Source organism: Ischnura elegans, chromosome 2 (genome assembly GCF_921293095.1).
Source record: "Ischnura elegans chromosome 2, ioIscEleg1.1, whole genome shotgun sequence".
Taxonomy (NCBI): Eukaryota; Metazoa; Arthropoda; class Insecta; order Odonata; family Coenagrionidae; genus Ischnura; species Ischnura elegans.
Genome location: NC_060247.1, coordinates 123,847,057 through 123,873,219, shown reverse-complemented (window position 1 = coordinate 123,873,219; position 26,163 = coordinate 123,847,057). Strand labels below are relative to the sequence as shown.

The window sequence follows — 26,163 nt, the reverse complement described above, 5'->3', positions numbered from 1 at the left end:
AAAAAAATGTATATTGATTTCAGAACAAATACTGTCAACAGGTTCGTAATTCGTGCATGCATAGCCACCGTTTGAGTGTAATCACCAGCATTTCCTTGATTCGAGGAAATGCCTCATTAAAATCCACTAAAAGGCAAGAGAATGGATAACACGTCAGACGTCGGTGATAATCAACCGAAGCCAAATGATGAACAACCTCATGGGTCCGAAGCCGCGGATGAAATCGATTCTGAACGTAAGGAAGTAACTGAAGATACCAAAGTCGCGGAAGAAAGGGAGCAAAAGGAAGAGAATCCCAACGTTGATGAAGCAGTAGAGCAAAATACCGAGAAGTCGAGCAACGTTGAAGCAGCAGAGGAACCGGGCGAAGTGCCCAGCGTTGTTGGAGAAGCAGAGCAAAGTGGCGAAAGGCCTGGAGTCGATCAGGCAGGAGATCAGGAAGGTGAGAAGCCCAGCACCACAGAAGCAGCAGAACAAGAGCATGGGAAGTCGAGCAACGTCGAAGGAGAAGATAAACCAGGCGGAGAGCCAGGCGTCGTCGGAGGAGGAGAAGCGGAGGGCGACAAGCCGAGAGTCGATGAGGCAGGAGATCAGAAGGGCGAGGAAGCTGGCGTGCCAGGGACAGCACAGCAACAGGGCGACATGCCTGGCATCACCACAACCAGGGAGCAGACGACTGCTGAGGGAACCATGTTAGGCGACGGTCAAGTGATGGAAACCAAGGAGGGGGGAAAAGGGAAGAAGGGAAAGGGAGGCAAAAAAGGTAAGAAGAAGAAGAAGAAAAAGGGCAAAAAGAAAAAGAAGAAGGGAAAAAAACTGAGCAAGAAGGAATTGGCCCTCCTAAAGCAGCAGCTAAAGGAATTGGAGCATCAACAAAAAATAGAAACGAGGTGAGATGATGAACATGATTGTCATCAGCAATCTCTCATAAGATATATATTTTCAGTGAATCTTATTTGTTAAAATGTTGTTTACGTAGATCTCTCACTTAATGCAGAAGTGCCCCCAATTATATCATGTATTAGTGCGAGTGTAATTGAGAATTCCCTTTGTAGCAAAGTCACACCTTGGCGTGTGCAGCCCTAAAATCACCAGTGCCAATTGAGTCTTACCCATTATCACCACACTAATATAACCCATTCGTCTGTGCACAATGCTCGGTTTAAAAGTGTAAAATTATTAGCACAGCAGAAAAAAAATTCCTTTTTGAATTTGAAGAAAAGAGCTTCGTTACGTCTAGTAACCTATGAGATAGCACGTCCTTTCACTTAATGCGCAATTTATTTATTATTACAGGTAATAAACCGATGAACTTAGATGCGCATGGAACATGACGCACTGTCTTTACAAGTCATACCCGTCTATTCTCATTCCCACATTGCGTTACTTTCTAAGACATGGCATGGGTTTAATTCTCTTCTTTCTATTCATCAATAACTTTCTCTACCTTCCTCGACTGTGCAGCATTTGTCCCTCTATCACGATGAACAGCAACCAAGCGCCCCATAGTACACAGAGAGATATTATTTCAAATAATCGTATTAAAGTCGAAACATTTCACGGAATATTATATTAAGTACACAGCGCAGCAGCCAGTCGCTTCCACAAATAACAATCTCCAATTCACATATAAAATCCAGCATACTTTCAACCTCTAATAGAACTAAAACTACCCTGAAGCTACAGCAGTGAGGCAATTCACGTTTAAAAAATCGCGGAAAATATTTTCCTGGAAAAAACTTTTATCGACCTAATTGAAATCAATCTACAGCAATATTGCCTTTCAGCAAATGTTAGGGTGCTGCACTGAAATATTCAGCCAATGATCGAGTGTCACTTACTGGAGCAAAAGCAATGGAAAGTCATTACCAATAGGCATTAACCAATAAGAATTGTGTGCGGCGAAAATTAGCGTAATATGCTTAGCATCTTAGATAGGCGAAAGCGAAACTTTGTTTTTCCACATGAAAACGTGCGATCGGTTTCGAATTTAAAGGTCATCCTCAAGCTCAATTCAAGGATAATCTCAAAAAAATAACTCACAAACTCTTCTTGAGTTGTGCCTGAGGATGGCCAAATGCATGGTGTGCATTTTAAGATAAGAGAATAAATTCATTCAAATTAAGTTATTACAGATGTGGCGCCAAAACTCTAGTAGTCTCCAAATTATGCTCCTTCAGCATCGACACACTTCTGCAAGCGAGTTCTCAACCCTTAGTACGCTCCCTGGCAGTGAACGTCCGAAACATACGTGCACGACTCTTTGACATCATACAAGGTTCATGGTCCCTGATCCAAATTTCATGGTCACCAGGCAAAAGATGGCATACCAACGATTCCCCAGACTCCCTGCAGCCGTGGTGTTGCCCCAGCAGACTTTTTTCTCCTCCCCAAAGTGAATAACGCCCCCAGAGTACGCCAAAACTGGACCCTGGATGCTATCAGAGTGGGTGAAATACTCTCGGGCTTCCAATCGGGTCAGGTTTTTCCTCCATGCCGACCATTTGACGGCTCGCTCCGTCATCATCCTTAGGGAATGGGTGCTTTGAAATAATTTCGATGGTAAATTATTGGCCAAATTGGTGAATGAGGCACCACCTGATTGATAGATTTTTTCCGCGTCCTCTTCAGGTATTGCAAAATTGGTATCCACGTTTGGCTGAGTTGAAAACCAGTATCTCGGTCCATCCCTTATCATCCATTCTGATGGCGATGGCTTTTTCACAATGCGATCCCAGTATCCCGTGGACGGCCAAAGAAGCTTTCTTTAGTCCAAGTGGACTTTGGGGCCACGTAGAAGACTGCTAGGCCACCGCCGACTTGTCTGATTGTCTTGGCCGGGTGAAGCGCTAATGTTCGCTTGAACACGCGTGCCCTCTGAAGGATGTTTCGGTTGTTCACTTCTAGGGGGCGCACGATGTGTGAAAACAGCAGAAGTATGCTGACGCAGAAGGAGCATGTTTTGGGGGTTACTTTAGTTCTGTTGTGATATCTCTAATAAATTTATTGGAATCACGCCCTTTAAGACGAAAACAGCAACAAATGCATTTAATGCAGATATAGCGAATTTTTTGGTCTCATTTACTTGTAAAAACACTGAGTGGGACACACTTATAATTAAGTGATTCGTGCAGTGGCGTAGCCAGGGGGGGGCTGGTTTTGGACGCCCCCCCGAACGAAATTCATGGCTACGCCACTGGATTTGTGGGTCCTTTTTTAAGGATTTTAGTGCCACGTGTTTCTCATTCAGCTGATTGTCCTTTCAGGGCGAGAAGGCAAAAGGAAATGGAGCAAAGGCGAGAGGAGTACATAAAGACGTTGAAGGAGAGGGAGGAGAAACTGGACGAGGAAATGGCTCTGAGGGCTGTGCACCTACCGCAATCAGTAAATATATTCACTGAGCAAGATGAACAGTTTAGCAAGTGGGAATTTGAGCAAAAGGATAAGAATGAGGTAAAACTGAGGTAAATGTGTGAAGAGAAACCTGAAAAATGATTTATTAATTCATATACCTTTTTCTCGACTAGTGGGAGACGTTTCTCAGGTGTGATCCTTTACCGCTTCCGTACGACGTCCCCGGATTGAACACATACCTTTACTTATGGCGCGAGGAGGAAAACGTTTTCTTGCCCCTGGAAGACAAGCAGGGGCGCATAAAGGAGGTCCTAAAGGTGAGTGAGTACGCCTTTTATGTGAAAATAGGGCGAATACTCAGGATGAATACGTAAAAACCAAAAGAAAACTAAGCATGAAGTCAATAGCATGTAAACCGATTAAACTAGACGAGAAAATCTCGCTCAATCATATGCATATTCTTATCTTCACATTTTTACTATTACACTACTCCATAATTTTGAATGTACAGAAGGGAAAACAATAAATTGTGAATCACTAACCAGGTAATCTATTTATCTTCCTCACAGTTGCTGAATATGATAGATGATTATTTGGACAACCCAGTGGGCGCAACCAAGAGGCTAATATCATTGATGGAGGAGGTAAAAAGAAATCGGTTTTTGTCGTATATTTTATTGCGTTGCTTTAAAGGAATGATTTAATGGTGACAGCGCAACTACTACCGTTTAGTGCTTTACTTTATACACATCAGCGTACACACTATGTCGGAAAGTCGTAAAATACTAACTTGGAAGTGAAATGTAAATAATAGTAAAAAATAAAAGGTTAGGAAGTCTCCTAAAGAAATAAAAGCAAATAGAGAGCTTAATGAATTCCAGTCGCCTCATAGGTTCTCAATTTCACTAATAGAGAAATTTGTATACAATTTCCAACTGACATGGATTTCCCACTTTTTATTCAGCATAAATATAAAACTAAAAAATAAAAAATAGTCACCAACATGATATTACTATTTTTTTTAAACCTGAAAAACCGAGGTTGAATAAAAAAAGGACATTTTAGGTAAAGATACAGTAGTTACATACATGTGAAATAGCATTGTCTCCGAGTTATGCCTGATTCGCTCAACGTCCAACTAAGCGCTGTTGAATGTAGATTTTAGAAATTGCGTTGACATTATGCAGCGATACTGCATTCAGTTTTCCAATTCCCCCCAAAGTAACTCCGCCCTGGGCATATATATTTTTAAATTTTCATGAAAATGACATGCATTTCGTTTCTCCTTACAATCTCGGTTATCATAACTCGGCTTCGGTGTGACTCTAGCCAAGCCCATTCGGAGACCTAATATCACGTCCCGCTTCCCTCCCTTCCTTCCCTCTAAGGGAGAACATTTTTTACTACATGATTTTGAATGTGCTATTATAATTTATACTTTTTATCTTCCATGATTTCTCTATCATGACGAGGAGAGAAATAAACTTCTTTAGTTATCATCCACACTTCAATGAAACGTTTATCGACCCAGATTTCGACGCGTGACATTTATTTTCAAGGTAAAATGGCGATGACCTTCGAAACGTGAATGTACGAATTTCTGACAATCCAATGGTATACAGTGTGTGTATTAAAGAAGCACTAAACGGTGGTGGTTGGGCTATCGCCAATTAATATCTCCTTTCAAGTAACACAATTTAAAATAACACGGCAAAACTAATATTTTTCTTCTACAGGTGAGAGATGACATCCGGAGCGAGTTGCAGCTGCACCTGGACATGTCGTCGTACGTGGTGCTGCGTCAGATCGACCAGATGGAGGGCGAGGGGAGGTCTCTGGGGGAGCCGGAGGTTCGCCGCTACAAGTGCAGTCCGAGCCCGGACATCGCCCTCTACCTGTGGGCCGCCGTCATTCCGTCCTCGACCACGGCCTTCGAGCCCGCGCCAGACTCCGCGTACGCGTGCGACTTCCCCGAGCTGGGCATGCACGTCCAACTGCCGCCGCACGCCGTGCAGCCCGAGGAAGCGGGCGTGCCGAGGCCGCAGCTGGCCCTCAGGGCCCTGCACCTCGCCTACGACCACTACTCGTCGCGATGCGCCACCAACGCCCAACCCCACTTCCCCGAAGAGTTCACCATGAGTGAGTCCACGTTGCTCTGGAGAGATTCTCACAGGGCGACACTGAAACTCCCATAAAATCTCCCCATCCACCCAAAATCACAGGAAAAATAATGACGCAAAGCTCGTTGGCGTCCGAATGCGGCCGGAATTATTTCAAGACGCCCGCCACCCAAAATTGTGTCCTCGTAATGTTCTCACGTAACCGGGAATTTTCAAACTACACACCCATTGTACCGGGGAAATTCAATCGCATGCGTCAGTTGAGCGCTGTCATACTATGACGAATGTGACTGAATAGCGCCCGAGGCAGCCGCTCCCTAACACTGAAACGCTCAAGGTTCGATGAGTTATTCCTCTTTCTAAATTAAATTCTCCGCCTCGTTCTATTGCTGTCACCGACTGGGATAAATTCATCTCAATTCTAGACCAATCTCTGGCACAGCACGCATTAATCACAGACCCCTCCCCCGAATCAATCGAAAAACAAACTGAAATCATTACTTCTGCTCTCTCCTCAGCCAAATTGCGTGCCACCAAGTCATTCCCAGCCCGAGCAAACAGATGCCGTAAATTTCCTGAGTACCTTGTGTCGCTCATCAAGCGCCGCAATGCGGCTCGTCGTCAATGGCAATTATCCCGATTGAAACCCGACAAATCTACATACAACAAACTGGCTAACTCAGTTAAATCAGCGATTTCCAAATTAAGCCAGCAAAACTGGGAAGACCACATCAAAAGACTAACTTTTGACATTAACAAACCAGATAATGCAGATAACTACCTTCACGATTCTCTTCCTATTTGGAGAACAATCAAAGGATTGAAAAATAAACAAAAAATCCTACATGCCCCGATCTCCTCAGATCGTGGACTAATTTTTGATCCAACACTGAAAGTTGAAATTCAGGCTGACCACCTGGAAAAAGTCACTTCCCTTGATCATTCCCGCTCCCCATACGAATCCAAAGTCAATTGGTTCTATGACCGCCTCCCATCCAACAACAATTCCACGTTGCTCACTTCTCCAGCATCTGTCCGTAATATTCTAGCCGCCCTCCCCGCCAAAAAAGCACATGGCCTTGACCAAATTGACAACCTGCAGTTGCGATTTACAAGCCGATGCAATCACTTCAATGCCCTCCTTGCCGACCTGTTCAACAACATCTATTCACTTTCTTACTTCCCCTCCAAGTGGAAACACGCCAAAATTATACTAATCCCTAAGCCAGGGAAAGACCCAAAAATTCCAGGCAACTCACGTCCGATATCTTTACTCTCAAACTTATCTAAAGCCTTTGAATCCCTTATCCTCACACGGCTTGAAGCATTTTCCACGGAAAATAAAATAATTCGCCCAGACCAGCTTGGTTTCCGGCGCAGAATGTCGGCAACTTATCAAATTCTGAGACTGGTTGAAAAAATCAGCCATGGGTTCAATCGCGGACACACAACGGACGCGGTCTTTCTCGACGTTGCTCGCGCGTTTGACCGGGTTTGGCACAAGGGACTCCTCTACAAACTGAACCAACTCAAATTCCCTCCCTCAGACATTCTCTTCCTCGCCAACTATCTACAAAACAGGAAATTCTGCGTCGCCGAAAGTATGGTAATCTCTTCCCTCCGGCCGCAAAAGCCACCGGTGTCCGGCAGGCAATCTCCTGTCTCTGTAACCCTTCCACCCCTCTATCCCACCAGTCAAAAGCAGGTGTTCCACAGGGCTCATTGCTGAGTCCGCTGCTATTCACACTATACGTCAATGACATACCAAGCACAAACAACACAACACTACACATGTACGCTGACGACACTGCAATAGCAGCCACGTCACGTACAGGAGACGCAAACATTCGGAAAATCAACAGGCATTTACATCTTCTTCACACATGGACAACATCATGGAAAATAGAAATAAACGCAACAAAAAGTACACATCTACACTTCTCACGACGACAGAAAAACTCTCCGCAAACAGTCCCACACATTAACAAGCAACCGATTCCAAGAGCTGCTACGCACAAATTTCTCGGCGTTCTGCTAGACGGCAAGTTAACCTTCACCCCACACCTCAAATCCGTCACCGCAAAAGCCACCGGTGTCCGGCAGGCAATCTCCTGTCTCTGTACCCCTTCCACCCCTCTATCCCACCAGTCAAAAGCACGCCTTTACGAATCAATTATCCGCCCAGTAGTACTTTACGCGTGTGAGATCTACGCTAAGAACAGAGGAATTCATAATAAACTTGAATCTTTTCAAAACAGGTCTATCCGCCATCTTTTAAACATCAGCAAACTTATCCGCATGTCCGACGTTCTCTCCGCTCATAATATTCCCAAAATGAATGACTTCATTTCCTCCCTTGTTACTAAATTCAAGTCCAGGCTGAAGAGCACGAATAATACACTACTTACATACATATGGGATTACGATCCCAGTATCCCTACAAGGTGTACACTGCCTCATCAAAACACTCTCCTATGAGTCTTTCCTATTTCTTCCGATTCTTCTAGTTTAAGTTCGATCACAATTTTATCATCCGGTGTGTAGCTATTAAGAATTACTTCACTGATTTCACAAAATCTTCTGTTTGTTGCCAATAAGCCCAACTGGCTCTCTGTAAAAAGAAGAAGAACAAAATTGTTTATTTTTAGTATGCATACGTCTGAAAACTGTTACCAAAATCCAAGCAGTGGTTAGAAAAAAAATATATAATCACCCAAAAAAATAAAAAAATAATAACAAAATAATTATAAAAAAGAACAAAAAAAAACACAAAAGACTGAAAAAATTGAAAAAAAAACTATATAAATATTTATTTATAAAAAACAACAATCCACTGCAAGGGGAAAAAAAGAAAAAAAAATATACTATATTCCATTAGACTATGCTTTAGTATTACTCTATTTTTTATAATATCCATGTTGTGGCAATAACAATGCCACCAATTCTCAAAGTCATTCTATTGTATTTTCAAATAATCTTAAAATTATGCCATGTCTATTGTTTAGTTTGTAGTTTATTCCTAAATATAAGGTTAGATTTAAGTTTCTTTTTCTCGCGAACAAAACACTACACAGACAACGATACACACACGCCATTACGATTATTACTATGTCAACTGGCTGGTTAGGGTGAGCAATCGCTCACCGGTACAGCTGCAGAGTTCGCGCCTTCGGCGCGGTGAATCCATGTGCAAGGTTCGATGAGTTACAAGGCTCAATCTGGGCACCCTTCCACTTAGGCTCGCTACTGGTCACAAGTAAAACACCTTGCATCCTAACTATAGTTTGTTTTCAACACCCTGAAATTTCAATACCCTTCTCAACTTGTGTTGAATAGCATTTAAGGAAATTGGTTGCCGATTATTTGTTGCCTTGATAATGGCACATTTGCTGAGTCGTAGTTCTTCACCGCGTGATGATGACTCAATGCTCTTGGGTATCATCGCCTGGATTTGTTTTTAGGCATGGGGACAGCTTTTTCTGATGTTCACCCTGCGTCCTCAGATCGAGTTTGCTACAGCTGAAGAAGCTGGGTGAAATAACAGAAAAGCTGTCCTCATGCCTAAAATAAAACAAGCGGTGATACCCAAGAACATCGACTCAACGGTGACACGTGTGTTGTAATCAGGGTCGGAAAAATAAAGTGTTTTGTGCGCGAAGTGAAATTTCTTTTCCAATTTTCATCTCAAGACATCCTCGAGGCGATGGAGAAGGAGAGCGAGGAGAGGGGGCAGCAGAGGGAAGAGACGGAGGCCATCGTGAAGATCCTCGAGAGGGAGGCGGGCCTCCGGAAAGCCTCGGAGGCCGTAGAGAGCGCGCCCCCACCAGCCGAGCCGCCCGTCCGGGAGTCCCAGGCCTACCTATTCGCGCCCCTCACCAACAAGCCGTTCCCCGACCCACGGCTCGACGACCTCGTCGACGAGTTGGAGCCCGAGGAGACGGACTACCTTCGCACGGAGGACGGCCGCAAGTTCTGGGAGATGATGTTCATGAGCGAGAGGGAGCTGGTGAACATGGCAAACGAAGAGAACTTCTTGGAGAAGGTGAACTCCATGAAGCCCCCCTGGGCACACAGCCTCAAAACCAAGCAAGTACCTCCGAGGGTAGCCATAGGCGACCTTTCGATTTTTCATCTCTCGCAGCCTCAAAAGCAAGGAAATACCACCGAGGGTAGTTACAGTAGGCCGGCGTTTACATGTTAAAAAATGATCCCATTTAAGAATTCGTAGTCTCAAAATGTGCGAATAGCTGAGAAAGTGGGCGAATTCTTAAATGAAGAATCCTGGTCGAAAACCTCAACATTCAAAATAACTTCATTTAGGCCCTTTAGGCGCCTCAGGCACGGCTATCCGTCGTCGCACGAACCTTAGGATTTATCCACATTTTTTCTCACCGATTCGCACATTTTGAGACCACGAATTCTTAAATCGGATCATTTTTTTCAAATATAAGCGCCGGCTTAGATCACAGGCGTCTTAAGGATTTTCTGGAGCCCACAGCCTCAAAAATAAGGAAGTACATCCGAGGGTAGTCAAAGGCAGTGGCGCAACGAGGGGGAGGTTTTGGGGGATAAAACCCCCCTAGGGCTCATAGAAATTTTAAAGGTGAATCTATTTTCCTGAATTGGATTAATATTTCTTATAGAACAGTGTGAGGATTAATAAAATATCCCTCAAAAGGCCGTAAAACTACCCTTTAAAAACCATTTATCTTAATTTTTTCTGGCGGAGAGCCTCCGCACCTCCCGCTTATCCTGGCGGTTACGTCATACCCCCAGACACACCAGTATTATTATTATTATATTGTACAAGTTACAAGTTGGCTATTTGCCAGGTGGTAACAGTTTATACAAAATAAAAAGAAAAACAAAAATATTGCAAATGAGAAATACATTACAAAAATGAAACTAGAAAGTGAATATTTAAAATTCAGTGATATTATTTTCCAATATTAATCCTCTACACCTCTTCTTGAAAATCCTTACGTTGTTAGGGTAGGGCTTAAACAGTTCTGCAGGGAGTCTATTCCATTCCGTAATCGTCCTGTTGAGGTTTGCGCCTGAAACCCCCGAAGCCTTAATTCCTAGCTGCGCCCCTGTTCAAAGGCGTCCTGACGTTTTTTTTTCGCGCGAGTTCAAGGGGTGCTTGAACTATTCACTGGGTGGAACATAACGCAAGACTTTGCTCTAACCAAACCAGGTCATTTTCGGTTGTACCATATAACATCCCAGTAAACGCAACAAGTTGCAACAACATTGCAGACAGGTTGTATGAGGTTGCATCGTTATTCAGGTCGCTTTGCAACATTGCTGCAACGTAATAATTACGTCTCTAATAGTTTGGAGGACTTTGAATTTTTGAGTTCGAAATTGCTGAGGCAGAAAATGACTTATAAAATGTTGTTTTATACGCGCTTCTTTGTCATTTGAAGTGAATAAACAATTGCCAGAAGGATATATTTTAACTTCCAATATGAGAAGGCTAGGGGCATTGAAAATATTCCCGCGGGAATATCAAGAGAGCGTTCTGCTGTAAGATTAATTTATGATGATAAACTCCGGCACAAGTATTTTCCGCTAAGTCTTTCATTTAATCTTGCATGAGAAACCTAGCGACTTATGATTTTCCCCTCTCGAAGCGCTCTTCAGGGCCTCTCCCTCTCTTTCCCCTGCTCTCCCCGTCAACGTCCCTCGTGATGAGAAAGCAAGTAATCAACAAAATTGAAGCAAATGTCCTCACGCATATAGATAGAATAATAAGAAGTCACCTTGCACGATCCAGAAGTTATTCACTCACTCACTCACTCAACGATTCAATACGAAGGCTGGTTTAGATAATTGAGGGTAAAGCTCTATGAGCCGTGTGAATATCACTCATTCAGATTAGGGGGCGAGTTTTTTTTTCCCTGGGCCACCTGATACTTCCAGGACCTTGTTGAAGAGAGTCCTATGGCTTCACCCGCGATTTGAACCCGGTACTCCTCAACCGAGTGGTCTAACCACTAGGCTACCATGCTCCGCCTTAAAGTTATAGCTTTAGCATATTTTTTACATTGGGTTGTTAGTATCTACCCTTTACAATAGATAGCTTGGATTTTAAAGGTTACCCTTGTGCCCCTTGAAAATTGTATGGCCCCATTGTAGACTCGACCATGATGGCGGTTCATGTGAAGGTACAATGGCGGAGGTAGACAGGAGACAAAAAATCCTTCCGTCGCCCATTCTGTGGAATATTATTAATGAAGCAAAATATATTTCACTATCTACCAATGAAAGTGTTCTTTCTTTCGTTAAACTTTCGATACACCAATATTCGCTTGAATAGTTTATAGGCCCCTGAAAAGGCTGCACCATTGTAGCAAATCGTTGCAACGCCACTGCACGATGGCCGTGCTGTAAAATAATTCCTTTAAAAATGAACCAAATGTTAATCATACTATAATAATTAATCGGCACTTTCTTGAGTATTTCCTCCGAATGCACAATTATTTCTAGAGTATTTATGGTACGGCATTGAATTTGCCAAGTTAATCAACATTTATCAAATACTAGACGAGACTGACTTCTAGTAATCCCAAGTCCGTCCGTTTTACTTAATTCAAAGAAACTGCAAAGAACTGCGTCTTGAACTCTTAATTCTATCCGGCCAAGGTTCGTAGACAGAAATTTGTAGAGGGGGTCGTTCAGAGTTACGCGGGTTGCCTATTATCATATATTGTAGTCAACTCGCAAGCATCGTAAAACCTTACTTTGCATTAAGTCAGCTACAAATTTAATTTGTTTAGTATTGAAAATTAAATGCATTGCTCTTTATTGACAGGCATGAAATGCATCTATATCGAAAAATGGAGTGTCAGAGTGTTAGATGCCCCTGGACAAGTTGTCTCCTCAGCAGATGTATCTAGGAAGTCGCAAAAAGGGAGAAAAATTCTAGGGGGCTGAAGCACCCATTAGTCCATCGAGCTCCCCCGGCTCCGAGCCTGCAGTTATCGAATCCACCGTCAGTTTTACATTAAAAATAACGTTATTCGTCAACATTGGGTCGGTGAAAAATTCCTTGAAGTGTGAATAATGACTAAGGAAGCGTTTTCCTTCCATCATCCCGATTGAAAAATTACAAAAGGAAAAAAAACTAGGGTCAATTGTTTTCATAATAAAAACACTTGAGGAGGCAGGTCATTAGCAAAAAGCTGAGGAAAACTAAGAAACCCTCGCCTTCAATATTACTGGAGAAACCGAAAAGGCTACACATTTACAACATACTGTTGAATAAACTAGTGGTCTCCTCCAAGGATCCAGGATTCTTTTCTGGAGGGGCACAAGGGTCTGACAGGCAAACGATCTTCTCATACCTGAGAATAAAAAATGAAGATACAACAATTACTAAACGAAATATGCTATTTATTTTTATATGAAAGTTATTAATATGAAATAAAATGGTTGAGGCTCCGTAATACATATAAAAAAACGAACGTAATGACTACTGTGTTTAAAATTTTGTCTATTTTACAAGCGTCTGGGGGGGGGGGGCTCGTGACCCCCCCCCCTTAAATCTGTCTATGTTTTCCTCGGTAGACATATAGCGGGGAGCCGTCAGAGGGGAAAGATTTCGGGAAAGTTGTCAGAAGATCCCAAACCCTGGCTACGTGCCTGATCCAGGCATGTGCTCCTTCCCCTAAATGGCATGTGCCCCTCCTAAGTGTATGTTATCATTAGTATAGCAATTAGCACCGTAGAACATCGTAATAATACGTCACCTACATACTACACCGTAAGCCGCCTAAAAAGGCGTGTGACAATTGTGTTCGGACACGAGCCGTAAAAAAGCAAATGCAAATAAAACGAACTTTAAAAAGCAAGTGCTCAAACAAAATTACGACTAGTACCTATGTATTAAAGTCTTTTATAGTTGTGGGGAAAAACGAATTTCCATATTTATCCGTTCGGCAAACTATCTCTCTTCATTTATCACTCCTGTCGGACTTGAAAATATGGTGGGGCTACTCATGAGCTGCTAAAGAACGTCCAAATAACTTTTGTCTTCCCAGATACGACAAGAGGGCGGAGAAGTACGGCGTGATCATTCCGCCCCACTCGATAGCCTTTGGCCACCGCCTGGACCCGGAGAGGCGCGAGGTGATCCAGAAGCAACAGCTCAAGTCCGGCCCCGTGCTCGAGGACATCCTGGCCTCCAAGGAGCGGATCCGGGAGTCGGAGGAGCGGGGGGCGGAGGAAGAGGAGGGTGCGGGAAAGGGGGCAGTGGAGGCCTCCGCCCCCGCCGATGACCTCGTCACCAAGCCTGCGGAGGTGCTGTTCGAGGAGTCGGACGCCGAGTACTCGGAGAGCTCTGAGGAGTCATTGCCCGTCTTCCAGAAGGTTAGAAGCCTCCCTCCTCACACACACGGATATGCTTTTCTCTGGCTTCAAAGTTACAGATAATGAAGCACATCAAGCTGTCGTACTCCTGGGTGTTCTACTAGGTAATAGGTCTAATGCGACTACTTAGGGATTTGCAAGTCTGCGATGCTTATTACTCAGGATAATTATGCAAAAAAAGTATACAGAAAATTATTAGCATAGTCTATCAAAGTATTATGGTCATTTATGAAGCTGATGTACGTACAATATTTAAGTTTACATGAACGTGGGTTTTAATTTACTGCGGGTCTTGTATATTCATAATTTTTTAATTGGTTGAATTATCACCTCACTTTAGGGAAATGCATAAAATATGTGAAAATTACTACTAGAAAAAAAGTAGTGCCAAGTTGGAAATATTTTCCTCCGTTTTATTAATAAAATATAAAAGGTGCCAACATTTAGGGTACCATGAGGCGTTGCAGGGTCAAATGAAATATTTTAACACATAGAAAATTATATTAATGAGAAAATCAGAGAATAAATTCATGAGGAGATGAAAAAGAAATACGAGTTTTAATGGAAGTTGAAAGGGAGAGAATGGGAGAAATACCAGCCGTTGGTTTCAAAGCAGAAGGTCGCATTCAAAGCGGAGAACCTAGAAGCCAGAATAAATCTTTCAAAAATAGAATTAGATGAAGCAACTACCTTGGTAACCTAGAAAGGGTTCAATTTCGCAGTGACCCCAAAAATTATTCCTGAAGAAATTGTAAGTAGCATAAACGCAGCCAACACCCTCCTGCCTAGAGATGAAGAGGCTGAAGAGATACGACAAGATGCAGTTCGAGTTCTACACGCTACAGATAAACGACTTTCACGACTGAATATCATTTAAGATGAAAAAAAAGCCCTGAAATCATTAAGGCGAAACAAAGACATGTTCATCCTGCCCGAAGGTAAAAGGAAAGCAACAGTCATCCTTGACAGAAAAGCCTATGATAAAAAAATGGAGGATCTCACCGAAGACGGACCATAAAGGAAACAAAATAAGGTACCAAAGGGAACAATAAAGAGAGGGGCTACATCAAGAAGAACTTCTAAGACCCCAAAACACGGAGACGATGCACGCCCCACGACTCCAATGCATTTACCAGGTGCCCAAAATTCGTAAGGAGGGTGCCCCATTGAGGCCAATTATTAGCGCAATCGTTTCTCCGACTTATGAATTTAAAAAAAATCTCGCCGTGCTTCTTCAACCAGAGGTTGAAAAGACACACTCTTACGAAAAGAACTTTCAGAACTTCCTCCGCCACATCCAAGGTATATCATTGACAAATTGGAGGTATTTTTTTGTTATTTTTGACGTGGTTTCAATTTTTACCAAGATTTTGACGGAAGAAGCCACCAACATAGTCCATCTCAAGGTGCTAAATATCTTGGTTTCAATTGGGGAGTGGGCTGCAGCGTTCCATTGTTTCGAGTTCAGGGGAGAGTGAATAAAGCGAATTCATGGAACAATGCGCCTTCAAAAATGGATTTGAGGGTTGATGGTCTTTATTAATTAATTTCCTTAATTAAGGGAAAACAAAAACTCGTTAAAGCGGAATCACAAACGAAAACATTTCTTGATTAGGTTCACTCGTTCACGTAGGATCTAGCGAATTCTTGTAGAGCATGACAGGTGCTCCCAGTAGAAACAATACTTTTTATTATAAATAGATAAACTAAACTTTCCGCATAGAGAGAAAATTTAGTCAATCGCAACGAGCAATCAAGGAAACTTATGAGCAAGGAGTTATTGTATCCTGTGGGTACGGCAACCCTTCGTACTTTATCAGCCCTTTCTTTTCGGCGTCCTACAAAAATCGGAAGGCGGCGGGGTTGTTCTCATATTTAATTATGGATTTAAAATAATTAAAAGGGATTGAGAGGCACCATTTAACGTCGCATTTAGAAAATGTTAATCTCAATTATTCTTGAGTTTTAGGAAAGAATTAAATTCAAACGAATTTCACGACTCCCGCAGTATTTATTGGAAAGAATGAGGTTTCGACAGTAGAGAAGAAGTGGTTGAAGGTGAGGAATGTTTGAAAGTCAGAGTTAACGCATTTTAACTACCGCTCTGGTCATGGGGTTTCAGTGTTTTCTAGTAACATCACCAGAGAGTTCACGAAAGTTGACTCTTTAACTAGGGAAGAAATATTGCTGTACATCATCGAGACACAAAAAGTTCACAAAATATCCTTTTAAATAGAGGCCTTAATAAATATATGACTGTCACAATCTTTCATAAACGGCAAACGTGAACTCAACGCTTTAGAACAGCAGAGTTTCAAAAGAAATCTTGACCCGGAGGTAATCTCTGGATATAACGTCTTTTCTCTACTCTCTTGGATTACGCTGATTAATCGGTACCCCTACGCCATAAATCCAATACTTCATCCTAACTCATCGTATATTTGGACATAATAAAATAGTTGGCACTAATGAGTCATCCACGGCAGTGATATAGAGATAGATATATTTTTATTGGCATTATTTTTCCGCTTGAAAGTAACATTTTCGTATTCCAGTTGTCCCTAGTCTAAATCATATTTCATTTTCTACCCCTCTTAATAATTATTGATCTCAACTGCCCTCTTATGTAGATAACTTCAGCTGTCACTTTTTGCAAGTCCATAGCACTTGAAAAACAGACTTTTTACTGTTCAAAAGTTATTTCATCACCCAACCAGTTTCAACACATCAGTGACATTTTCAATGTCGGATAGTAAAAATAGCTTCATATTCAACGAAAAACATTGGGCTTATGTTCCACTGCATTTACATTTTAATTAATGGTAAGTATAAATTAAAAGCCAAAGTGGCCTATGTGTTAAACCAAAGCCATGAGCCCAATGTGTTAAGTTTTATATACCAGGATTTATTTAGATAATCAGGGTCAAAGAAAATTCATTTTAATCTCCTTTTTTCGCGAGAAAAACTTATGTTTAAAATTGCTACTAATAATTTATTTATGTAATTTAATATTATTTTTCAAATTTAGGTAGGATATGTTAATCGATCAATTTATTATGTACAGAACCACAATGTTCAATGCAATTTTCTTAATTAAAGCCGAAATTTCAATGCGGAAAAAACTCCTTCCTTGTAATGACCGCAGTGCTTTCATCGGATTTTGGCGACCTTTTTTTGTACTAATCTTTATATTTAATTTTAAATTCTGAATTCAAATCCAGATACAGTGCCTATAATAATAAAAGTGTTATACCATTGCATAGTCATCTAATTCTGAGTTATACCATAGAGTAAGTGTATTCTAGAGGGTTCACGGCATTGGAGGAAATCGTATCGACTGTTTTAATTCTCAAACAGCTGATAGATGGCTCTGGAGTGGTGAGCTAGAGGCGAGAGAGTCAAGTTTCAAGGTCGCTATATATACCTGTCCCTCGCTTTTCTCCTTTCCTTCCCGCCCTCCCCTCTCCCTAGCATCCCTCAGTCGAAGGAAGGGAAGACGATGTTTACATCGGCCTGAGAGAATAGGCTCACTCATTGTCAGCAAGCGGAATCCGGCAATAGGCTGGGTTCAATAGGAGGGATTTTTTCTCGCCTGGTGAGCTGCGTCTTCATCGAATCTTCCCTCTGCTTGGCTTTCCTCATTACAACTGAAAACAGTTTTACGACATGCAGCTGTAAATAAGAGTTTAAACTGTCTCATGCACTTCAAAAATTGCTGTCCGAAAGTCAAGCAGGAGGGAGAGGGAATTTTCAGGGGGGTCCCGGGCCCTATAAATATATATATTCGCAAAACTAAACGAATAGGCTATCAGTTAGATAGGGTTGCGGAAGTATTCACTCCACCACCACAGATTTTGATGAAATTGTGAGAGGAGATATGCTCGAATATCGAATGATACTATGCGAGACAGAGTGATTCCTTTGACGAAGTGCGCCTTCCGCAATGCGTTACTGGAACATTGGCAAATTTGAGAGATAATATAATATACTTACTCTATGGTTATACTGAAGATTTCAGCTTGATAGCTAATCGGAAAGTGGACAAAAATTGAATTGCAAGATTTGACCTGGATAAGACGACAAAAGACAAAGGGAATTTAGAAAACTTTTCAAATACTATGGAATGACTCGAGGGCTATTTTTTAAAGTTCTTCTCCTCACTTTACAAGTCTCGTAACTACTGTATGGTAGAACACACGTACGTGGGTAGGAAGGTGATGTAAACCGCAAAAGCAATAGCCACCACGTCATCGTATATAAATCTCCCTGTACATCCTTTTTACAGATCCAGCGGCACAAAATGGCTCAGAAGGAGGAAGAGGACCCGCAAGGGGGCGAAGGCAGGAAGGAGTCGAGGGCTGTGGTGCTGGAGACGGAGTCGTCGAGCCCCGGCCCCTCGTCTTACGCGCCCTCCAGCGACGTCTCCGAAACGGGAGAAAGTGTGCAGGTATGGATGCCTCCATCACCGCAACCTCCATTGCTGGTTTAAAAATCTTCGATAACACGAAAATGAGTGTATATATATTGAACAAAGACGAAAATAAACTGAAAGGAAAAACTATATGCTAAGCCTATTGAATTGAAGTGATAAATATTGAACAATTGGTAAAAAAAAATGAAAACGGAAAAAATTGAGTGACAGAAACACGCGTTTCGCCCTTTGCCAAATTTCATGAGGCATATGAATAAAGGGAAAAAATCTTTATTATAACTTGACTAATAATAAAGCAAAAAACTATCCATTAATGCGAGAATTTCAATTTTTCTTAATTTCATGACAGTAATAATTTTTTGTATGTTGATTGGGTGGCCATAATTTTTTTTTTTTTTGCTAGACTGGGACATCTTGCATCTTAGTGAGGTCCCAATTCCCCAGGTTCCCCAGTGAATTCCGAAAACCCATGGCCATACTACATGGAATTTGGTTGGTAAAATCAAAACTAATATTATTATTACTTGATTTATTTCTTATTTTTTTCCTTATTTGACAAAATTAAATTCAATCAAATAAAAATTTGTTAATATCAATACGTCACGGGCTAAATGCGAATGGTTGGTTCTTTGATAATGCCTTTATTTCATTATTGCACGTTAAATTGCTTAAGTTGCCAAGACACTTTTTAATTCTAAATTTCTATTGCCGTACTGTGTTACGTTATCTGTTATAAACTGTCATTATAAAAACATGATTCCCATAATTTTTGCTGGAAACCGGGACATTGTAGAGAATTTTCCGAAACCGACGTGGCGCCCTCAAAAGCGGTCAAAACTGTGACTGTCTAAGGTAATCTGGGACGTATGGCCACTTCAGATATTGAAGAAAGAATTTTATTTGAATTTATCATATGCATTCAAGGAAAATTTTACAGTACAAGTATTGTATTATTAGAGAAAAAATCCATAAATGAGTAAAATATTTTTTGCAAAACATTGCGCGTGACCCTGTAACTGAATACAACGGTAAATTTGCAAGAAATCACGTCCATTTCATGCTGCGTTTCTTTACGCGAGGGCCCGTTTGTGTTGCAGGGAGAGACTTCGACGACCTTGGGGAGCAGCGACGAAGAGGAGTCGGAGTCGGGCTCGGAGTACTCGACGTCGGACAGCGACACGGGCGACGCCACGACGACAGGCGCGACGACGACGAGCGAGGGCGAGTGGAGCCCATCGGGCGAGATGGACACGAGTGGCTCTGACGAGGAGGGAGACGTCGCCTGGCGGAAGGATTGGGCCAAACGGAAGGCCAAAGGCGGAAAGAAGACATCCAAGAAGGTGCTTGCGCTCACACAACAGACGATCCACCATAGGGTAGTTTCCTTCATCAAAGAAAACGAAATGCATTGATTGCGATTCCTTATCCACCATTAGTCTATTCATAATATACAAATCATTTGGTTTTAGAAATCCCAGTTTAGACGAATGGCAATGGTCAATTTTAACCCCATTTTAAAAATGCCAGATTGGCGCCAATGCGATTCCACTCCACGCAATGTCACAGGGACCTAGTTTCTATACGAGTAGATAGGAGTTTTACATCGTCTGAGATTATTAATGCATGCATGAGGCACAGAGCTCAGGGAAACATCTCTTAATAATCACACATTAAAAATACCTAAGTTCGGAAAGTTTCCTTCGGTTGATAGGGGAATAATAATCCTTATTTAAGCCAAGCGCTACCAGCAGCTCGATTCTGTAAATGTGATATGGCCGTCACAAGCGTATTTCGTCAATGTATTCACGGCTTTGACGCTGGAGCGATTCTGAAACTTTTTAGTGACGTCACTCTCACAGCCGCGTCCGTGAAAGTATTCACGCCCAAGAGGGCCCGTGGTAGCTTCGTCGCGGCAATGCGCTCTAATTTTTCATTATGAATTTACGCTGTGATTGATAATTAATAGCACATTATTCATTAATTACGATGGTGGCTATTTCATATTGTCACTTCGCATAAGTAATATGTATTAAAAACAAATAAAAGAAATGCATAAAGTTAAATTTACATTCGCGTCCTATTTAAATTGATTGGCGTTCATTGCGATTGAAGTTGGTGGGAAGTTAAACCTTGCGCTGAGGGTTTGACAATTATCTTATATTTGTGCATCTTCTAGAATGTACAATTAAAATACTGACAACTTAATTTTCATAATAAATTTGGAGTAGAACCAACGGTAAAAGTATTGTGCGGTATTGAATGTTAACAGATTTATTTAATATTTATTTCGTAAGTTCAAGCCTTCGATTTGTTTTTATTAACGAGAATGGAGGCTCTTTACATACCTCCGCTACTTTTGCATGAGCATCAATGTCGACGGAGGCAATAGATGCACATACTTCGACGGCAGATACGCGATATCAACATTCCCTTCGAGACGCGAGATTGGCGATGGATCACTGAGTTCACACCACGATTAATTCGTAGACGTTTAGATGGCTTGCCGGGGCATACTTTAGTACGTTAAGATAAACATTGATCATCTATTCCATCTCTTCCATGCATTATTGCTGCCGTTCAGTAACACGACCAACATGATTCGTTTTTCTGTTGACATAATAGAAATACTAAGACATGTAAACATCTCGTCCTCTAGCAGAAACTGTTAATAATCTACTCGTATTCGCGCCAGAAACATTTTCATCAGTTTAAATCGTGAATAGTGGCATGTGCTTGCACAATCAGACATATATGTATACGCACCACAGCGCATTTAAAATTATGTACTGAAATGATGAGAACAGCTCAAACACATACGAGAGTGAACCATTATTAAATAATAAAATAACACTTGTTCTCATTCCGCGTAAGCATTAGCTCCATATCATGAGGAAATTAGAGCTAATTGTGCAATTACGAGCCCGCTACGTGATAACTGACTTTGATACGCAGCACTTGACAACATATAAAAGAGGTAATATACAGTTTATAGCTATTAACTAATTAAGCAACCGTAACTTATCATTAATAGGCACTTTTAAAAGAAAAGACCTCACTCAAAATTGAGTAAAGAAGTATTATTTACTTTGGGAGTGAATATTCCACGGCATTGTATATGTTTCTCTACGGTAACTGAAGTTGCAGTTGGCCGCTGAAGTAAGTTTGTGTCGGAGATTCTGATTCGTTCCTCGCGTCCGCACAGCTACCAACATAAGAAACTGAAGTGATCGTTCGCAATCCGTCAAACATCTCACGACACAGGCTTACAGGATCGCTTGAACGTCTTTCACGGTGAGAGGCGTGAGAACTCCACTGTGGTTCGAACCACGCGAAGCACAGGTATGACATTTACAGAATCGAGCTGCTGCTAGCAGCCTGCGTCGTATCAGCGCTCAAGCCTTGCCCCAAGGTCACCTCACAAGGCGGCAGGGGGAACCAGAAATACGTCACACGGACTTTTCCCATCATTCCTACTTAGCCATCGCGTTTTCTCGCGCTTGAAAATTTTCGCTTTTCATTTAATCGCGTCATTAAACTTCAAAGTTAAACAAACTTTCGCGTCAAAAATTAATCATAAGTCATTAAAAAATCTAAAAGCGTGAAATACGTACTCCAGTAGTAATAATCTTTCGATTTAGGCAATAAAAAAATAATAGGAAACCACCGTATTCGGCCTCTGGGGCCTATTGTCAGCCATCGGGTTATTTATATTAATTAGTATGGGAACGATTATCATAACAGAGGATTCTCAAGTCCGCGGCCAGATTTGATGTCGCTCCGCGCGCATTAAAATCAGATTTCAAAATCGCCACTCGTGGCGCTACCGGTCATCTATATCCACTTTTTACGAGGAAATACGGGGTAGGAATTTGTAAATGAGCCAATAAATCATATAAACCAAGCATTTAACGTACACGAGACGATTGTCAACTAAAAAGGACCACTTCCACTACGGTTACTGGCGAAAGTCACGGTGATCGAGTTACAGCTGCTCAGTGGAGCCGCCGAATTATATGCGCGCGAAACGGCAACAGGTATATAACACTTATCCGCCATATTCTTCGGGCCCTTGATTTTGGGTTTAGTTTTCATACACGAATGTTGAAATAGAGGATTTTCCAGTGGGCCTCTAGTTGTAGGTACTGTGAACCACCACATATTAATATGGGTTTACAAAAGTTGTCACTCGCGTCGTTGGTTGGATTAGCGGTAAAAATTTAACAGAGAGATAAGATATCATTAGGACTGTTAACCGAAATTTAAAATCGTGAAAGTGTGATGTAAAAAGTCCATACATTTTCAGCGCTGTTCCGTTGGGATTCCAAATATGACACTATAAATATCGAGAATAAATGGATCGTTCTGCACTCATAGCCGCGGTGCGGACAGTTTTGAAAACCCATTAGCTTGCGCCCAAAGTGGTAACAAAAATAAAACTTCTACGGCACTGACTGGGGATTCCTCAATGTAGTCGACTTGATTCGATCTCCCATTCATCTCCTCGAGAGTAAGTATCCAAGAATTAACTCGCAGCATTGGGCCGATTGATTTGAAAATTCAACTTTTACCAATATAAATCCATCTGCTACAAAAAAACCGCCCTCTTTACTCGTGGCATCATTACATAGAATTATTGCTATGGATCCAGAGGGTTTTTCCCTGCTAAAGCTAGGAGGAAAAATAGGTTAAACAACTGGCTCTAAGTGCACATTTTGCACGTGTTTCACGACTTTCCACCGAACACACATCAATGTCCTTTTGAAACACCTTATTCGAAACTTTGGAAATATGCATTTTTAGATCTCCACTTCAAACGAAAGGATCATTTCAAAATATCATGAACATTCGATTTTAAATGGATAGTTTTAAATTTATCGGGTAATGCATCGATGTCATTCGGTGTCAAAGAGTCAAATTCTCAGCTTTAGCAAGAACTTTTTCTCTTGGTTTCGGATGGGTGATTTGGCCCTCCACCAGAATTAGCCATTTATGCTACCAGTAATCTCAGAGGTAGACACAAATTTCGGCGGAAGAAAATATTAAGAATCTTCAGGAATATATTAAGTGATAATGAATGTGTTCAGTTCCCTTGGTACCAAATTATTAATTATTTTTGGACGATCAATCTAGTAAATAGCCTCCGCCTAGGATTGACTAGGACCCGTCAGGCTCAAGTGACGCTCGAATTCAACCGTTCACCAGTTACTGTCGGAAAAATCTTTATCTGTAGGTCTTGAGGGGAGAGGAAATTTCCCCATGAACCCTAGATCCGCTGCTCATCCGAAAATTTAAGGCGGTACGAGTGATCCCAGAGAAAATAGCTGTAAAACACCATATTTTCCCACGTAAAAACATACCACCGGTGAAAAGAACTGCGTATCTATAACGGAAGCGATACACTTTAAAGTACTCCTCACTATTGATTGTTAAGTCGAAAAATTACCTTATTTGTGGGAATCTAATCACGGTGGTTGGAAAGTAGTGGTGACTCTCTCGAGTTTCATAAAACATTTTGCCGGATAATGTCCCGCTCTCGTGCGTCGATTGCTTGAGCATAGCTGAGCACGACATAGATTGTTTTCCGCTTGTATTAAAGTCTTTGATGTTGTATAGCAACATATTTTCCCACATTTCACATTTTCATGTCTGGAGTAAGCTGTTATTACAAATTCTCTATTATTCAAGAGGAGTAAATGAGAGAATAGTTGTATCTATCCTGCTTATTATATCAAATTTGAAAGTTTTATTCTGTACCATTGCATGAGAGCTACTGTGACTCTATTTTTGTACTCTTTAATCCTCATACAATACCAATATTCCCCATTTTTTTCCTGAAAATATATTTTATATTACATTAATTTTATTGGTGGTGCTCTATTATAGTATTACAATCTGCGCAGAGATAAATTATAGAGTAGATCATTTTCAAGTTATGCTCGAAAAAGTGGACGAAAGAGTGAAATTCAGTGACAGAGAGACTTTATTTCGTTCGCTCCCTCGTTGTCACATATATTCTGCGGTGCATTTATTACTTAGATTTTCTCTTCGTCCCGCAACAGGGGAGCCCAAAAAAAGGCAAAAAGGCAGGCGGTAAGAAGAAGAGCCCGAAGAAAGGATCTCCCGGGAAGAAGAAGAAAGGCAAAGGGAAGAAGAAAAAGGGAAAGAAGAAGGGAAAGAAGAAAAAGAAGAAGAAATCGCCGAAGAGCTCGCCCCTGACGCCAAAAACGCCCGAGGACCCCTGGCTCATCGAGGAGCGGGACGGTGAGTAGCCCCAATGCATTCCTCGAACGCGAAGTTGTGGGAAGATTTTCGGATGGAAAATTCAGCAGACAGGTGCTCTCTCGCACTCCTCCGACACAGTGCCGGATTTGGAGCCATGATTCCCCAAGGCAAGATTGGCAAAGAGGCCTCCCAAACAAACCTTTAGCCCCTCCATCCAGCCAAACCTCTCCAATGGGTTCTCAGATTACTCATAGTGAAAATTTAAATTTGACACTGTAAAACGTATACCCTCTATTTTAGCAAATATTATGCTTATTGATTTGTCCTGCTCCCTCAGCAATTCACCTCGCCCCAAGGTCATCTCACTCGTCGTCAGCGGGAACCAGAATGACGTCACACGGGCTTTTCCCAGTATTCATACTTACATTAGCCGTCGCGTTTTCGCGCGCTTGAAATTTTTCACTTTTCATTTAATCGCGAAAAATAGAAAGCTTGAAATGCGTACTCCAGGAGTAATATTTTGATTTAGGCAATAAAAAAAATAATAGGAAACCACCCTATTATAATGCTTAAGCAATTGAGAATTACAACATGCGCAGAGTACTCGAGAGCGATACGGACAACATCGTATTAGAACCCCACTATATTTATCAGTACGACACAGTACGATAGAAACGAAATATTTAGAGAGATATTTTGCCAAACGAATAGGTATGGGAATTCGACTTTCTCCCGAACAAAAGATAACTTAAATAAATGCTGGGCGGAACTTCGATAATGCATTTCCTTATTATTTTCTTACGATTGGTGTCATAACAGCCCCCACCACACGCCTATTGAGGCGGCTTGCAGAGTAGTGTGCAGGTGTAGAATGGAATACCACTCGAAATATTGCAGGAGGCCTCATTAAAAACTCCTCAAATATAATGCAGAAACAAGTGACTTCGTGGACAGTCACGCTCAAAGCCGAGGCTGAGGAGGAAGAAAGTAGTAGAAAATTCGATGGAGTTCACCGGCAGGAGGATCACGGACGCATAGGTACCTACAATTCTTGAACGGTCTCATCCGGTTTCGGATTAGAACCACGCTATATTTATCGGTACGACAGAAACGATATATTTAGAGAGATATTTAAACATATACCTGCTCTAATCTTGACATTTTCAGTACATATAAAGTAGACCGTTTTTAATATTTTCCATTATCTCAAATGTTAACCAATTGCACTTGAGAACGTAAATATGAAGTAGAAAGTACAATTTTCAAATTTGAGATTCAGGACACTGTTCAAAACGTTTAATTTTCATTGTCGTTTAAATGTCATTTTTTTGTTTTCCATTATCTGAAATGTTAACCAATTGCACTTGAAAACGTAAATAAGAAGTAGAAAGTACAATTTTCAAATTTGAGATTCAGGCTAATGTTCATAACGATCGGCTTAATAAATATTAGAGACGTCCAGTTTTACAACGGTCTGCTGGACGCCATCTATCAGCCTTCTGCAGAACTATAACTCCAAGGTATGGCCTCTCGTAAGGTTTTGAAATTGACAATGAGTTGATGTATCTATTTGAACCGCTAACTGCAGGAAGGCATCATGTCCAATTTGGCTAACTTTACAGGAGAGAAAAAGAAAATATAGTACCTAAACCCATATGCATC

General features: G+C 41.5%; 1 protein-coding gene across 4 annotated transcripts in view; it reads left to right on the top strand.

The window, feature by feature from the left end:
• Positions 1-26,163, top strand: part of LOC124154580 — a 62,729-nt gene that overhangs the window by 304 nt on the left and 36,262 nt on the right. For 3 of the 4 annotated variants that reach the window (XM_046528401.1, XM_046528400.1, XM_046528403.1), the window contains exons 2-11: positions 24-890; positions 3,267-3,453; positions 3,528-3,671; positions 3,924-3,998; positions 5,091-5,493; positions 9,164-9,560; positions 13,520-13,847; positions 18,133-18,294; positions 19,377-19,619; positions 24,339-24,540. In XM_046528401.1, the coding sequence (XP_046384357.1) occupies positions 142-890; positions 3,267-3,453; positions 3,528-3,671; positions 3,924-3,998; positions 5,091-5,493; positions 9,164-9,560; positions 13,520-13,847; positions 18,133-18,294; positions 19,377-19,619; positions 24,339-24,540 (2,890 nt within the window). In that variant the 5' untranslated portion in view covers positions 24-141. The remainder of the gene's footprint in view (positions 1-23; positions 891-3,266; positions 3,454-3,527; positions 3,672-3,923; positions 3,999-5,090; positions 5,494-9,163; positions 9,561-13,519; positions 13,848-18,132; positions 18,295-19,376; positions 19,620-24,338; positions 24,541-26,163) is intronic. The other variant, XM_046528402.1, reaches the window with a different exon arrangement.